Here is a 14,380-nt window from a genome sequence, read left to right as displayed (position 1 = left end):
AAAAAAGATCTCTTATTTCCTTTTTCTGTTTCCTACCAAAATGGGGTAGAAACAGGTGGAAATGTTTTCATGTGATGATCTCGAATCCCTCTTGCTGTTTTAACAGATAATGGCTGAGAAACAACCACAAAGGACCAGGATTTTTGTTGGTGATAGAATGACATGGATTTCTCCAATGACCCTGACAGAACTTCTAGAAGCGAAATTCAACTACCCTCAGGCCCCTGTTGTCATGGGGAACACCTCTGTAGGTATGTAGAACCCCAGGGACCTCTTCTGAGGGAAGTGAGGAAAAGGACTTTGGAGGAAAGAACCTCATGTTCATGTTCTCAGGAAAAACAGTCCAAAAAAGCACTTTTAATAGTTTAGACTTGACTCTTGGGATTGCTTAAGAGACTTTCACAACTTCCATTATGTAAGGAAATTCCTATTGCCCGGAATCAGAGCAGTGCATAGAGTTACACCCAGAAGATCTGCTTCATAACAGCACAGAAGTAGCAGTTCCGGTGACAGCTGTTCTTTCCTTCCATGTGGCGACTGATCTTGGGCTCATATTTGAAGTCACTCTTTGTTTCCTCTTTTGGTGGTATCCTGATAGATATGAAATGATTTTCTTACACTGCAGTTACAGGGTCTTTCTATTGGGTCTGTTGTGAACTCAGTTTGACTTCCTTCTTCTCTGAGGAGACTGCCAGAGTCCTCCCAAAGAGAATTTTGAGCATGCCACAAGTCTTCTCAAACTAATCAGCCAACACTTCAAGCTGACGAGTTCAAGGAGGCCTCCAAGTCCAGTGGAAGTCCATCTGGCCTGTCTCTGGGTGATTTGGCAATGAACAGACCAATGGAAAGATAATGTAACTTTTACATATTTAAAGATAATCACTTTTTTTTTTTTTCTATTGAGAGAGAGAGTGATAGTGTGTGAGCAGGGGAGGAGGGGCAGAGGGAGAGGGAGAGAAGAGAATCTTAACAGGCTCCATGCCCAGCGCAGAGTCCCACATGGGGCTCGATCGCACCGCCCTGAGATTGTGACCTGAGCCAAAGCCAAGAGTTAGGCACTTAACTGACCGAGGCACCCAGGTACCCAAAGATAATCACTTTTAAAAAAATGTTTTATTTCTTTTCAGCGTAATAGTATTCATTATTTTTGCACCGCACCCAGTGCTCCATGCAATCAGTGTCCTCTCTAATACCCACCACCTGGTTCCCCCAACCTCCCACCCCCCCACCCCCGCACCCCTTCAAAACCCTCAGATTGTTTTTCAGAGTCCATAGTCTCTCATGGTTCACCTCCCCTTCCAATTTCCCTCAACTCCCTTCTCCTCTCCATCTCTCCTTGTCCTCCATGCTATTTGTTATGCTCCACAAATAAGTGAAACCATATGATAATCACTTTTAATCACAGTTTCAAAATTTGTTTTTTTCTAATCCTTCAGGGCCTGAAATGAAATTTAAGGGTGTCTTTCACCCAGTTATAATTTCTCCCGATAGAATTGAAGAACTAAATTTTGCAACCTGTTCACATAATGGTGAGTTCTTATGGTCCCTCTTTTCTTAGTTTGCATTTGGTAATCGATTTTTGTCCTTTATCCAGTGGACAAGCAGAAAAAGAATTATTCCTAATTATAATATACAGAGATTCTCTCCTTATAAAAATGATAACATTCTGGAGGAGACCCAGGAAAGAATTCTCTATAGTTAAAAGAAATACTAATTGTCTGCAGAGTCTACTGAAAAACTTCCTTCTGCCATATCAGAGACATGTAACAACTATTCAATGAAGAATGTTGTGCTTAGTGCTGGATAGAAGAAAAATATGAGTAGAACCCAGTCTCTGCTTTCCAGAAGCACAGTAGGAAGGAGAGTAAGTTTATGTATTGAGCAGCTTACAGCCTGGCTCATCTGATCCCACAATCTGGAAATTGACTTAATGACAATGATGAGAGGTAATGTAAATGTGGGTTTGGAGCCTAGCCCTGGAGTCTAATTCTTGACCATTTCGCCTATTAGCTCTGAGAATGTAGTCAAGTTCTGAATCTCAGTTTCTTCATCAGTGAAATGAGGTTATTCTCTTAAAAATTTCTTAGGAGTCAAGGAGACTCTATGAAGCATTTAGTGTAGTAGAAACATTTAGCCTACATCACCTTCATCACTACTACCACCTCTACCTTTGCCACCACCATCACCACCATTAGCACTCCCACTGCCACCATCACCACTACACCTTCCTCACCACCTCCATCATCACCCCCACCATCACCTCCATTAACACGCAGGCTCCATCACAACCATCACCTCTACCACCACCACCACTACTTCCACCTCCGTCACCATCACCACCCCCATCACCTCCATTACCATCTCCATCACCTCCACCACCACCACCATCTCCCTGCTCTCCACCATCACCTCCTTCACCACCACCACCACTACCATCAATAAGCAGGGCAGCAAGTATTGGGAAAAAGATCCCCTGTCTGCAACTTTGGTTGAATGACATTTCCAGGTCAGCAGTGATCACATCGCATTATTTATAAATGATTTCATTTCAGAGCTGACCTTAGGTGCTGGCCTCAGCCTGACTCAGATGAAGTACATCTTGGGTGAAGTAATCCAGAACCTCCCAGAGGAGAAGACACAGATGTACCAAGCTCTCTTGAAGCATTTGCGAACTCTGGCTGGATCTCAGATCAGGAACATGGCCGTATGTATTTGATGATGGTAAACTCTGGCATACATGTCTTGGGTGACTGTCTCTGACAAATCATGACACTTTTTGTTCATTTAAACAGACAAAATATAGTAATTCTCCCAAACCTTGCTTACTCCTTACTTTATCACCTGTGTTTTTATAATTCTGTAACAGGTATTGAAAATAATTCCATTATTTTTAAAAGTCTTTAGGGGGCCATATCGTGAGCAGGCACCTAGATTCAGATCTGAATCCCCTCCTGGCCGTGGGCAACTGTACTCTCAACTTGCTATCAAAAAGTAAGTGACAGCTCCTTCTTGGAAATTATTAATCCTGCTCCTCTTATCCGCTTTTCTTTCTGGGGAGGCAGGAGGTCCAGTTTTGAAAATGACTATTCTTTGTAATATTAATAATTCTCCCCACCTTTCTGAATGCTGGAAATTTGGCCGGTCTATTCCTAATCCCCTACACTTCCGCTGTCCTCATCACTTTCTTTCTTTCTTTCTTTGTTTTTAAGATTTTTTCTTTATTTATCTGACAGAGATCACAAGTAGGCAGAGAGGCAGGCAGAGAGAGAGGAGGAAGCAGGCTCCCTGCAGAGCAGAGAGCCCGATGTGGGGCTCGATCCCAGGACCCTGGGATCACGACCTGAGCCGAAGGCAGAGGCTCAACCCACTGAGCCACCCAGGCGCCCCCTCATCACTTTCTTTTTGAGGCCGTGTGCTAGGTCTTTTCCTGTACTGGTCACCCGACATTGACCATGCTTGTGTTGGTTAATGTCCCACTGTGACCTGAGTAGTAGAGAGAACTATAGTGGCTGAGAATTACTGAGCCCCTTTGTCGAAGACTTTCTCTAGGTGTTACAGGGGGGTTATGGCAGCCCTGTCATCTTGTGTGCTTGAACTTCGTTGCTCATTGATGGAAGCCTAAAGACCTTTTTTTGTTGAAAATGGTGGGACTCCATTCTATTCTATGTGAGTTTTGTTTTTGAAACAAAGTCCAGGGCTTTTAGTAGATTTCTCTTATTTCAATTTGGTTAATAGTTATTGCTAATTGGTCCCTTAGAAGTCTGTTTTTATTTTCATTTTAAAAATGGACTAGCTTTCTATTACCTGCATTATTACCTACAATAACTACAAAATTATCTTAAGGTACCTACGATCTTAAAAATACCTACAAAATACCTTCAAAATTACCTTATAAAATACCGCCAAAACTATCTTGAGGAGGAAGGTTAGTATTCAGAGTTGTATGTTTAAGTAACATTCCTTTAAAACAATCATATGATGAGAAACACATCTTGTGATGTGAGTGTAAATATCAAAAGCTTCTTAGCTTCCATCCGAAAGTCCTATTACATATAGCTTTAAGTGGTTCCTCTCCCAGTGTATAGATTGAAGAACAGAAATTCCCTGGGTGCTGGCAAAAGAGATTAAAAAAAAATAAGGCAGCACCTCACTAGTATATATTCATTAAAAGCAATTTATTTATTCGCTCCTGAATCTTACAGTTTCCTGGTTATAAACAATACGTGTTTGTTGAGTGACTTGATCAGAATACCAAGAGGGGTATTAATATCTACATTCTGCTTACAAAACTCAAAATGAATTTTGCTGTCTGGGAAGAGGACTGCTCATGTGCTGTTCTGTGTGGCCTCTGGGCCACTTTGCTAGATATTTTCATTTATAAGCAAGCAAACAAGCAAACAAAAATAACAACAACAAAACAGGTGGGACCTAGTCTGGAAGAAACACCACAAGGTGCCTTTGTAGGGAAAAGATTTGCCAAGCATAGAAAGAACACTTCCTTTCCCAAACAGCCAGTTTCATCAGATTATTTGGTAGAACTATTTCCAAAGTTTTATTGTTTAACAGAACAGATTCCAGGGAAAGTGTCATTTCTTTCCACAGAAGGAAAACGACAGGTTCCTTTAAACGAGGAGTTTCTTAGAAGGTGCCCCAGTGCAGATCTGAAGCCTGAAGAGATCCTGATCTCAGTGAACATACCCCACTCAAGGAAGGTGAGAACCTTCTTTCAGTCTCCTGCTTTTACCATGAGTCTGCAGCTTGTTAATTCCGACATAGGTGAGTTAAGAAAAGGTGTTGACTATTTACAGGGGAGATTACAGTACTCGTGAGTAGTCACCTTTTACTTGTGTTATATACCCTCCCATCATACCCAGAATCAGGAGACCTTTGTCTCCTGAGACCCTGTCTCTATCATTCTCTCTCTGTCTTTCTTCACCTAACCCAAACTCTAAAGTTACTCCCTATAAATCTTTATCAGTTCTTTGACCCATAAGGCTTTTCCCTAAAGAAGACTTGAAAATACGCTCTACCTATATCTTGGGGTTTAAAAGAGGCTGAAAAAAAATACATTGCCAACAGAACTTAGCCGAAAGAGGGACTTTGGACTCTAAGTGAATTCAGACTCAAGACTGAATCCTGGTTTCAGGACCTGTGACCTGAACTTACCACCGAATCAGGCTGAGGCTTAGATCTGTCATCTGTAAAATGGGAATAATCACGCTTGCCTTGAAGGGCGTCCTAGTTTGCTAGGGCTGCCATCATAAGGAACCACAGGCTGAGTGGCTTAATCAATAGAACTTTATTTTCTCACAATTCTGAAGGCTAGAATCCTGATATCAAGATGTCAGCAAGATTGGTTTCTTCAAAGGCTTCTCTCCTTGGCTCATAGATGACCATCTTCTCCCTGTGGTTTCCCGTGGTTTTCCCTCTGTTTATGTCCAAATTAACTCTTATGAGGACACCGCCATGTTAGCTGAGAGCCCACGCTAATTAACTCATTTTACTCTGAATACCTCTTTAAAGACCGTATCTCCAAATACTGTCATATTCGGAAGTCCTGGGGAGTTAGGACTTTAATATATCAGTTTTGGGGACACAGCGTGGCCCACAACGGAGTGTGACAAGGGCCTGCGAGGCGGTGCACATAAACTGTTTAGTGCATTGTTATCACTCAGGGTAGTTCTACACGTGCTGCTTACCTTTTGCCTTCAGTGGGAATTTGTGTCAGGCTTCCGACAAGCCCAGCGGCAACAGAATGCGCTCGCCATAGTCAATTCCGGAATGAGAGTCTTTTTTGGAGAAGGAGGTGGCATCATCCGAGAGTTATGCATCTTGTATGGAGGTGTCGGTCCAACCACTGTCTGTGCAAAGAATTCCTGCCAGAAACTCCTCGGAAGGTATGGCATCCTGTCCTTATATTCCAGGTCTTTGCGTGGCGACACATGGTTATGAGAAGAAAAAGGCTTGTGACTTTCCTATTTAATGGCAGGGAATTCCAGTAAGATTTCATGATTATTTCAGGTGGTTTTGATTATAGTGACTTCTGAAGTGGGCATCATGGAGTCTGTGTGCGTGTGTGCATGTATGTGTGGGGGTGTGTGTGAGAGAGAGACAGACAGACAGACGGGGGCAGGGAGAGAGAGAAGGAAAGAAAGAGAGAACCCATCTCCCAGGACTAAGACCAGGAAGCAAAATAAGAAAATACTCATTTTCTACCATGAGAGAATAATTCATCATGATAAAAAAAAAATAGGCTCTTTGGAGTTTGTTTTATAATAAACGGCTAAAGGCATTTGCTTACGTGACTTTTGTTTCTCTAGATAATATTGATAGCTGATATTTCTGGAGCATTTGTTAGGTTATCAGTGACCATTTCAAAGTAGAATGGTTACCAATAAAGAAGAATGATTAAAAGTATGAACTCAGTCAACCCCAATGAACTCTGTGATCTCAGTCAGCTTATTGAACCTCAGTGTCTTTCCTTATCCGTCAAAAGGCGGTAAAGATCCCTACCTCAGAGGATTAAATGAGTGACTACAAACAAGGTGCTTACAACAGGACCAGGCATGCAGTGAACATTCTAGTGATATAGGGGTCAGTTACTGCTGGACTAAGGACTTACCACAAGTTGTCATTTCTTCCTCATGACCATTCCAGGAGGTGAGTTCTACTCTCATTCTCCTTTTACTGATGAGGAAGGGGTGGGCCTGGGCCAGACACCTTGAGAGTGAAGGACTGTGATTTGAACGTGGGTTGGCTAGCTGTGGAGCTTGTCCTCTCATTCCCTGCATCCCACCGTCATTATTTGTCTCACACACGAGCTGAGCCTGTGAGGTAATGAGTGTTGTCAGCTAGGTGTCTTCTCTTTGGTTCCCATAGGCCCTGGAATGAAGAGATGTTGGATGTGGCTTGCAGGCTGGTTCTCGACGAAGTTACCCTTCCAGGCTCAGCTCCGGGCGGGAGGGTGGAGTTCAAGAGGACCCTCATCATCAGCTTCCTCTTCAAGTTCTACCTGGAAGTGTCGCAGTTTCTGAAGAGGATGGTAAATGGAACTGATCCCGTGTTAGCTTTCCCAGCACTGAGGGCTGCTGTGATACCCAAAGGAGAGGCAACAACCCCATGGGGAACAGCTATGGTATAGGCGGACACAGCCCAAATTAAAACACTTGGCCTTGCTGGGCATCCTCTGCCCTGGCCATTCATGGCTGGTGCACTTGAAGAAGATTTGCAAGGAGAGCAGAGTTGGGCAGGACTGTGTTTAACACTACTCGGCCTTCGTGTTTCTGACTGTTGTTTGTCTAGGAGGTGTGCAGAAAGCTCATTCATGATTCAAATATATTTTCCCCTCAGCAGAGCATCTCTCCCACTAGTTAAGGGTCACCTTCATGCATTCGACTCTCTTTTCTGGATTCAGCTTCATTTCTCTCACCTTTAAGACGATGATAGCGGCCACTCCACGAGGTTATGGTGAAATGGGTCCTCACAGGAAAAGGGCTCAGTGGGTCCCTAGTGCTTCTGAGGAGCATGGGAAGACTGCCTTGTAGTCGTCTTGGTGATAGTAGTATCACCCAGGCATTCTTTTGCCTGGTCTCCCTTGTGCCGAACAGTTACAAGGTTGTCGATTCGGGAGGACACAACTAAAGGATTTCTCTGAATAAATTTTCTAGACCCAAATGGAACTTGAAGCATACTGGCCGCATTAATCCCATGCTACAACCAGCTGATCAAACTAGACTAGAAGCCAAGAACATTCTTCATGTGTTGTAGAACTTAGTATGATCACTTTAATAAGACTCACAAAATTTTCTCTTAATACTGCTTCTGAGAGTATTTTTTCATTTTAGAAGGAGTCAACTAAGAACCAGAGGGTTATATCCAGTTTCTGAGAATGGAAGACTGAGAGTGTCCAAGTGAGACACTCACCAGGCAAACAAAAGAGGAAAAATACAGCCAACCGTAGACTCTTCCAGTTAATAGCAAACAAATACAATTTCTTGGGTAAATCCAATGATATCCCTTAAAGCGTCCCCCTTGACGTTCATGCCTTCCATTCAACCTCCTCTATCAAGATTGCTCTATTATTAAAAATAGTGGCCTTTGTTGGCTTTAATTTTACATTTAAAAAATTTTAATTGTAAAAAACTCACCATCAGGTGTACTGTTTAAAGTCTCGTATAAGGATGCAGTGATCTGTTCTTCTCAGTTCTCAGAGGTGTTCCTCCTAGGGCTCTGGGCCCCTTGCTCCTGAGGGACTGTGGCAGGCAGAGAGCCGTCTGCAGTTTCTTTCCTCTCCCACTGGAGAGGTGGTGCGGCACAGAGCTGACGTTCCTTCGCTTTGGCTCTCCCCTTTTCCCAGCTTGAGTATTCCCTTCCTTTCCATTTTATTTACTTATCTCCTATCTTCCTGTTTTATTAGTTTGTAAGGCCTCAGATTATTTAGGCAAGCGTGTGAGAGGATCCTAAGAAACCTAAAGACGTTGGAGGTCAGTCGTCTGTATTCAGTTGGCGCTTCATGATGTGTAGTAGTATGTATGGGCCTTCCAGAACATGTGTCCCGGCGGTGAGGGAGCTGCAGCTACCCCCAGGGTTCTGCGCAGAGCAAGCACTTGCTGAAGGGTAGACTTCCCAGTTGAGCTGCTTGTCAAGAACCATGGTAACCTCCCTTCCAAGACTGTTCCGGCCTATTTTAAATCTCTGCTATGGTTCTGCCCTTCAGGACCCTGTTCACTATCCTAGCCTTGCGGACAAGGATGCGAGTGCCTTAGAAGACCTTCATTCCAGACATCACTCCAGTACCTTAAAGTACCAGGTGGGTGGCTTTTTTTTTTTTTTTTTTTTTTTTTATCAAAGGCCTGGCCTGTAATTCCATCACCTGGACACCCGACTCTCCTCACAATGATTCTCAAGCTTTCTAAGCTCTAGCTCCCCTTCTGGTAAACTCAGGCTTCTCCAATGTTAATTACAATTTCAAATTCAGTGACAAATTTTGACAAAAGATAGAACTAGCCATGGCCGTTTTCTTTCTTTCTTTCTTTTTTTAATTAAATTTATTTCTTTTCAGCTTAACAATATTCATTATTTTTTCACCACACCCAGTGCTCCATGCAATCCGTGCCCTATATAATACCCACATGGCCGTTTTCTAAAAATGCCTGTTTTGGTCTTGAAGTTCATGTGTTTTGCTCTGTGGCCTTGAACCACTGACAGGCATGAGCTGTGGCTAGCTTGCCACACACTTTCTGCCTTTGGCGTTGTGGAAGCCAGAGCGCAACCAAAGTCAAATTCTGTGTTTACAGAAGAACAGAAAACACAGCCCTTGGAGGTTGGTGAAAATGCAGTCATGGTTTGTTTTTTTTTTTTTTTTTTTACAAAGTTACTGATTTACTTTGTTTTTGAATAAGCAGTTCTATACACAACAGATACATTGTTGAACATGACATCTGAGACTAATGATGTACTACATGTACTAATTGAATTTAAATTTAAAAAAATGTTTGCTCCCCCAGTCTCTATTCTTCAGATATCTTTTCTGTGAGTTACATTTAGAGTTGAATCAAACTAAATTCTAAGAGCTATTCAAGCTCTCCTAATGCAAGCTGACTGTTAGAACAGAATTCCTCACGACTTTCAAATGGAGTTTTCCACCACAACATCATAAAAATACCGCTCAAAGTTGCCCTGTTGGTAAACTGGGTAAGATTGGAGGTGGTTTTCCTTGAAATTATTATCAAGAAGTTTTACCTTGAGAGTTTCATTAAGTCAAGAACATGACGAGGCTTTTGAAAGCATCCGTTCATTGACTCTAGTGTTGGATCTAGCTGTAGAAGCCGACAGAACGTCATAGGAATGTGCCGTTGCTCCCTCTCTCTGAAGGTTTTAGGTTCAGGAGGGTCAAAAAATTCAAGGACACCAAAACCCATTGAAAGCAGTGATATTGAAAGTTTTAAAAAGCTGTCATCTTTCCTAATATTCTGCAAAATATGGAAGCTGCAACCTTCAGCTTATAAATATCATAATGTTACCTTGACAGTGGAATAAACCTCAGAAAGGAACAACAGCACATTAACGGGCATTCAAACCAGCCAAAGAGAAGTGACAGTCCTCACAGAGCGGATGGTCAAGGGACCTTGTTATTATAGATTGTAAGGCCAAGTTTTGGAAGTAGTTCATCTCCCACACAGATGAGTTTTCTTTTTGTTTTCCTGTGTTTTTTTTAAATACACACAGATATTTGCCTTGTTCGAGCATCTCTAGCACTTGTGACAAACATCTTTCCCCAAATCGGTTCATTTGCGCTTCAGGAGATCACCAGTTTGAAGAGACAAATTCGTTCCTCGGTGGTTCCTTCAGCCACATAACCAGCAGAAATAATGAGTCGGGTACAGCCTCTTTCACTGGTAGACTCACCCCAACGAACTACCAAAAAAAAAAAAAAAAAAAAAAGAGTGTCGTATCTTCAGCTAAGACAATCGACTGCATTTTTTATTATAGACTAGAAAAAAGATGTATTTTAGGATTTTTCTTCAGTCTTTTTGCCGGCTCACACAGCCGGGTTTCAAAAGGTTTTGTTGTTGTTGTTTTTTCCCCCAGTGCTATCATGTGTTTCATTATTGACAAGAAAAAGTATTATGTCATAGAAAATAGAAAACTCCCAGAGCCTCCACAGGTACTTGAGGATATGCTTCCTTAATATTTAAGCTTACGAATTACCTGGAATTTTGCTCTTCATAATGGAAAAAAATCTGTTAGGATTTTTTAAAAGTGGGTGAGTTTTCACTCAAATGTTCAGGTTGCAAGCACCCCCCCCCCCCGAATCCTAGTACAGCAGGTTGGGGTATTTACAGAGCGAGTTGACCCTTATGATCTAGAACACAAAAAACCATACTTGAGGGAGAGCCCTCAGAACATTTATTTTTCTCTTGATCACCTTCTCAGCTTCTCAAAAGAGAGAGACCAATGGTCTGACGAGAGCACTTGATCCCGAGGACAGAGCAATGAGCCGTGACTCTGGGGCTGGTGTGTGGGAGCTGCCTCAGACCCCCTCCATGCCTGAACGCCCACATGTAAAATTTCCTCTCAGTTTCCCTCTTTGTCTACATTCATGGCCTAATGTCTATCTTTATTTAATGGTGCCTGGGTCAAGTCCTAAATTGTCTTTCTTCATAATCTTCTGCTTTCTAGTTGTGCATTATGTTCTAGTAACTACAAAATTGAAGTTTACATTTAAATGAAACAAATATGGACACGAAAACAAAAAAAAAAATGCCTATCGGTAAGTGTACATTTTACTGTAAAACAGTAAATTTTGTGCGAGCTAGAAGTAAGTTCATAGCATCCCACACATGTGTCGTGTGCCAAGTCAATTTTAGAAATCACTCTACTTTCTGCATGTAATTGTCAGTCAACATTTGGCTGACATTTTACTGTCTTTGATATTATGAAGAGAGTAAGTTTTTATTTTTTCCATATAACCAATAGAAATGTTGAACATGTTTTCAGATTACACGTGCTACTCTCCTTTACCCTCTTGTTATTCTAGGCCTGTCCCTTGCCTGGACAGCCTCTGATCTATCTCAGGCCAAAGGTGTATTTTTTGGGTCCCTCAAGTAGGTCGACAGTGAACCAGGACCATACTTCGTGAGTCCCATGAACAGCAGAGAGCATCGGACAAGTGTCCATTTCAGTATCTTTGTCCTGGAATCTCCACCACATGCACCCCCATCACCAGACCCCCCAGCAGCCATAGCCTTCATGTGGGGCTCTGAGCTTGGTCTCTGTCCTGTCCCTTAACCCCTCTCTCTTCATATGTCCAGTTCTCCTTCTCCCAATGACCAACCAACCAGGAAAGCTAACAACTCCCTCCTACTTGAAATACTGGGGAACACATCATGTTTCTTTTCTTTTTTTTTTTTAATTTATTTATTTGACAGAGAGAGATCACAAGTAGGCAGAGAGGCAGGCAGAGAGAGGGGGAAGCAGGCTTCCTGCCGAGCAGAGAGCCCAATGCGGGGCTCGATCCCAGGACCCTGAGATCATGACCTGAGTCGAAGGCAGCGGTTCAACCCACTGAGCCACCCAGGCACCCCAAGACATCATGTTTCTTAATGTCTGTTTGGTTCATGAAACATATTTAAGGTACTTAGAGAACCAGTACCAAGACATTTTATTCCATGGATCTCCAAGAAAGAGTAACATTAGTAAATCATTCTTCAAAGTGCAGGTCCCTTTGTCTTCATTCTTTATCAAGATTGTCTAAGTTACAAATTTTAACAATTATTTCTTAACTTTCTCATTTGGAATAGGAAAAGAAGGGCTCTTCTTGTGGACAGCATGCCCTCAGTATTTTATGAAACAGTCAAAATACCATCCTGCCCTTCTGAAAAACATTATGTATGCCATCGCTTAGATACAACAGTAAAATAATTTTGGTAATAAAATTGAAAGAAATATGGGAGCATGAATAAGATGATATAATTTTACATTTTAAAGAAAGAAATATTCATTTACTCACATAAATGGAAGTTGCATTAGAGATACTTGTGTTCTATATTCAGAAAAAGTAGGGAAAAAATTAGAACAATTTCATGACCATGCATCCCAGTTTTGCCTACTGTATTACTGAAACAGGCTTCTTGTCCTCATGTTATTATTAACAATGACAACTTTCAGCGTCAAAATTGTTCTGGTTTGGATGTAAATTATATAGCTATCCTCTTATGGGAGATGTGTATAATATTATAAAAATAATTAAAAAATGATATGTTGGTTTTTGATTAAACAGAGTGTAGACCCCAAGCAACTTCCTCAAGACCCAATTGGCCATCCCATCATGCACCTGTCTGGTATTAAGCATGCCACGGGTGAAGCCATCTACTGTGATGACATGCCTACCGTGGACCAGGAGCTTTTCTTGTCTTTTGTAACAAGTTCAAGAGCTCATGCTAAGATTGTGTAAGTGATAAAGTCCTAATTAGACATTATGATTGCCTTTTCATCTAAGTCACTTAAGTGGTAAGTAATGGTACAGAGAAGATAGGCTATTTATTGGCAATATTCAATGTGATTGGGAGGGAAATTAGATCAAAATGTAGGACTTAATACAATTTGTCCCTCCATGTACTGTTGCCCCTTCAACAACATAGGTTTGAACTGTGCGGGTCCACTTATATGTGGGTTTTTTTAAAAAATGCTAATACTATGAAAACATTTTCTTTTCTCTAGCTAGCTTTATTGTAAAAATATGGCATATAATACATATAAAGAGCAAATATGGGTTCTTTCACTGTTCATGTTATTAATGAGGCTTCTGGTCAACAGTAGACTATTAGTACTTAAGTTTTGGAGGAATAAAGTTTATATGGAGATTTTTCAGCTGTGTAGGGGATCAGTACCCCCAACCCCTGCATTGAACTTGAATTCATTCAAGTTCAAGTAATAGCTTCATTGTCCGGCAAATTTGTTCCCAGTCGTCTGAGAACTATTAGAGCTAGATGTACCTTACCACTCAGACGTCTTCTTCTCCAGTTAAGCTTGTTCATCTTGGTCTTCGGGCTAGGGCTTCTCTGAGGACCTGCTCTGTGTCCTCTGATCTAGGTCTATCGATCTGTCAGAAGCTCTCAGCCTGCCTGGCGTGGTGGACATTGTGACTGAGGAACATCTTCGTGGTGTAAATTCCTTCTCCATTTTCACCAGTCCGGAGGAACTTCTGAGGACAGAGGAGGTATGGCATTTTTGTTTTCTGTTTCAAAAATAATTTCCTCGGTTAATGTTCTTAAAGATGGCATCACATTTGGCACATCATAAAGGATTCCAGTAATTCCTTAAAACGCCATTATTCTAATGGTGAATGAATTCAAATATACTCATTTTCCACATAAGAAGTTGACTAGTTCTATAAAAGATATTGGTGATTTTCCTATTTTCTAGTCATAATCTTACTACTAGAAGGGGAGGAGCAGAGGGAGAGAGAAAAGAGAGGAGTCCTAGGCAGACTCCACACCCAGCATGGAGCTGGTTGTGGGACTAGACCTCAAGACCCTGAACTCATGACCTGAGCCAAAATCAAGAGTCAGACGCTTAACTGACTGGGCCACCCAAGTGCCCCTTTTCTTAGCTTTTAATATGAGAATTCTGTCCCCCTCTCTGACCTCAGTCCAACTCAGTCATGTATACAGCTCTGTGTTCCACCAGGGTCTTTAAGTGAGCACCTAATGTGGCTGGCCACATAGCCGAGTAAGACCCAAGTGGTCCTTACCCTCACAGAGCGTAAAGTCCAGAGGAGAAGGTGAAGTGGACCTTTAATGCACTTCTGACTTCGTATTAAGCTTACTTACTTGCTACTTTGTACCCTAGTAAAAGCCATTGAGTGAGACCCTGAGTC

General features: G+C 41.9%; 1 protein-coding gene across 1 annotated transcript in view; it reads left to right on the top strand.

The window, feature by feature from the left end:
- Positions 1–14,380, top strand: part of LOC309843413 (aldehyde oxidase) — an 82,473-nt gene that overhangs the window by 27,834 nt on the left and 40,259 nt on the right. The window contains exons 9-18 of the mRNA XM_082688916.1: positions 107–251; positions 1,437–1,529; positions 2,553–2,704; positions 2,898–2,991; positions 4,603–4,712; positions 5,713–5,897; positions 6,880–7,042; positions 8,717–8,809; positions 12,782–12,951; positions 13,594–13,720. Of these exons, the coding sequence (XP_082545042.1) occupies positions 107–251; positions 1,437–1,529; positions 2,553–2,704; positions 2,898–2,991; positions 4,603–4,712; positions 5,713–5,897; positions 6,880–7,042; positions 8,717–8,809; positions 12,782–12,951; positions 13,594–13,720 (1,332 nt within the window). The remainder of the gene's footprint in view (positions 1–106; positions 252–1,436; positions 1,530–2,552; positions 2,705–2,897; positions 2,992–4,602; positions 4,713–5,712; positions 5,898–6,879; positions 7,043–8,716; positions 8,810–12,781; positions 12,952–13,593; positions 13,721–14,380) is intronic.

The sequence above is a fragment of the Mustela nivalis genome (genome assembly GCF_964662115.1).
Source record: "Mustela nivalis genome assembly, chromosome: 11".
NCBI lineage: Eukaryota > Metazoa > Chordata > Mammalia > Carnivora > Mustelidae > Mustela > Mustela nivalis.
The sequence above is the reverse complement of the archived record's forward strand: the minus strand, read 5'-3'. Positions and strand labels throughout refer to the sequence as shown.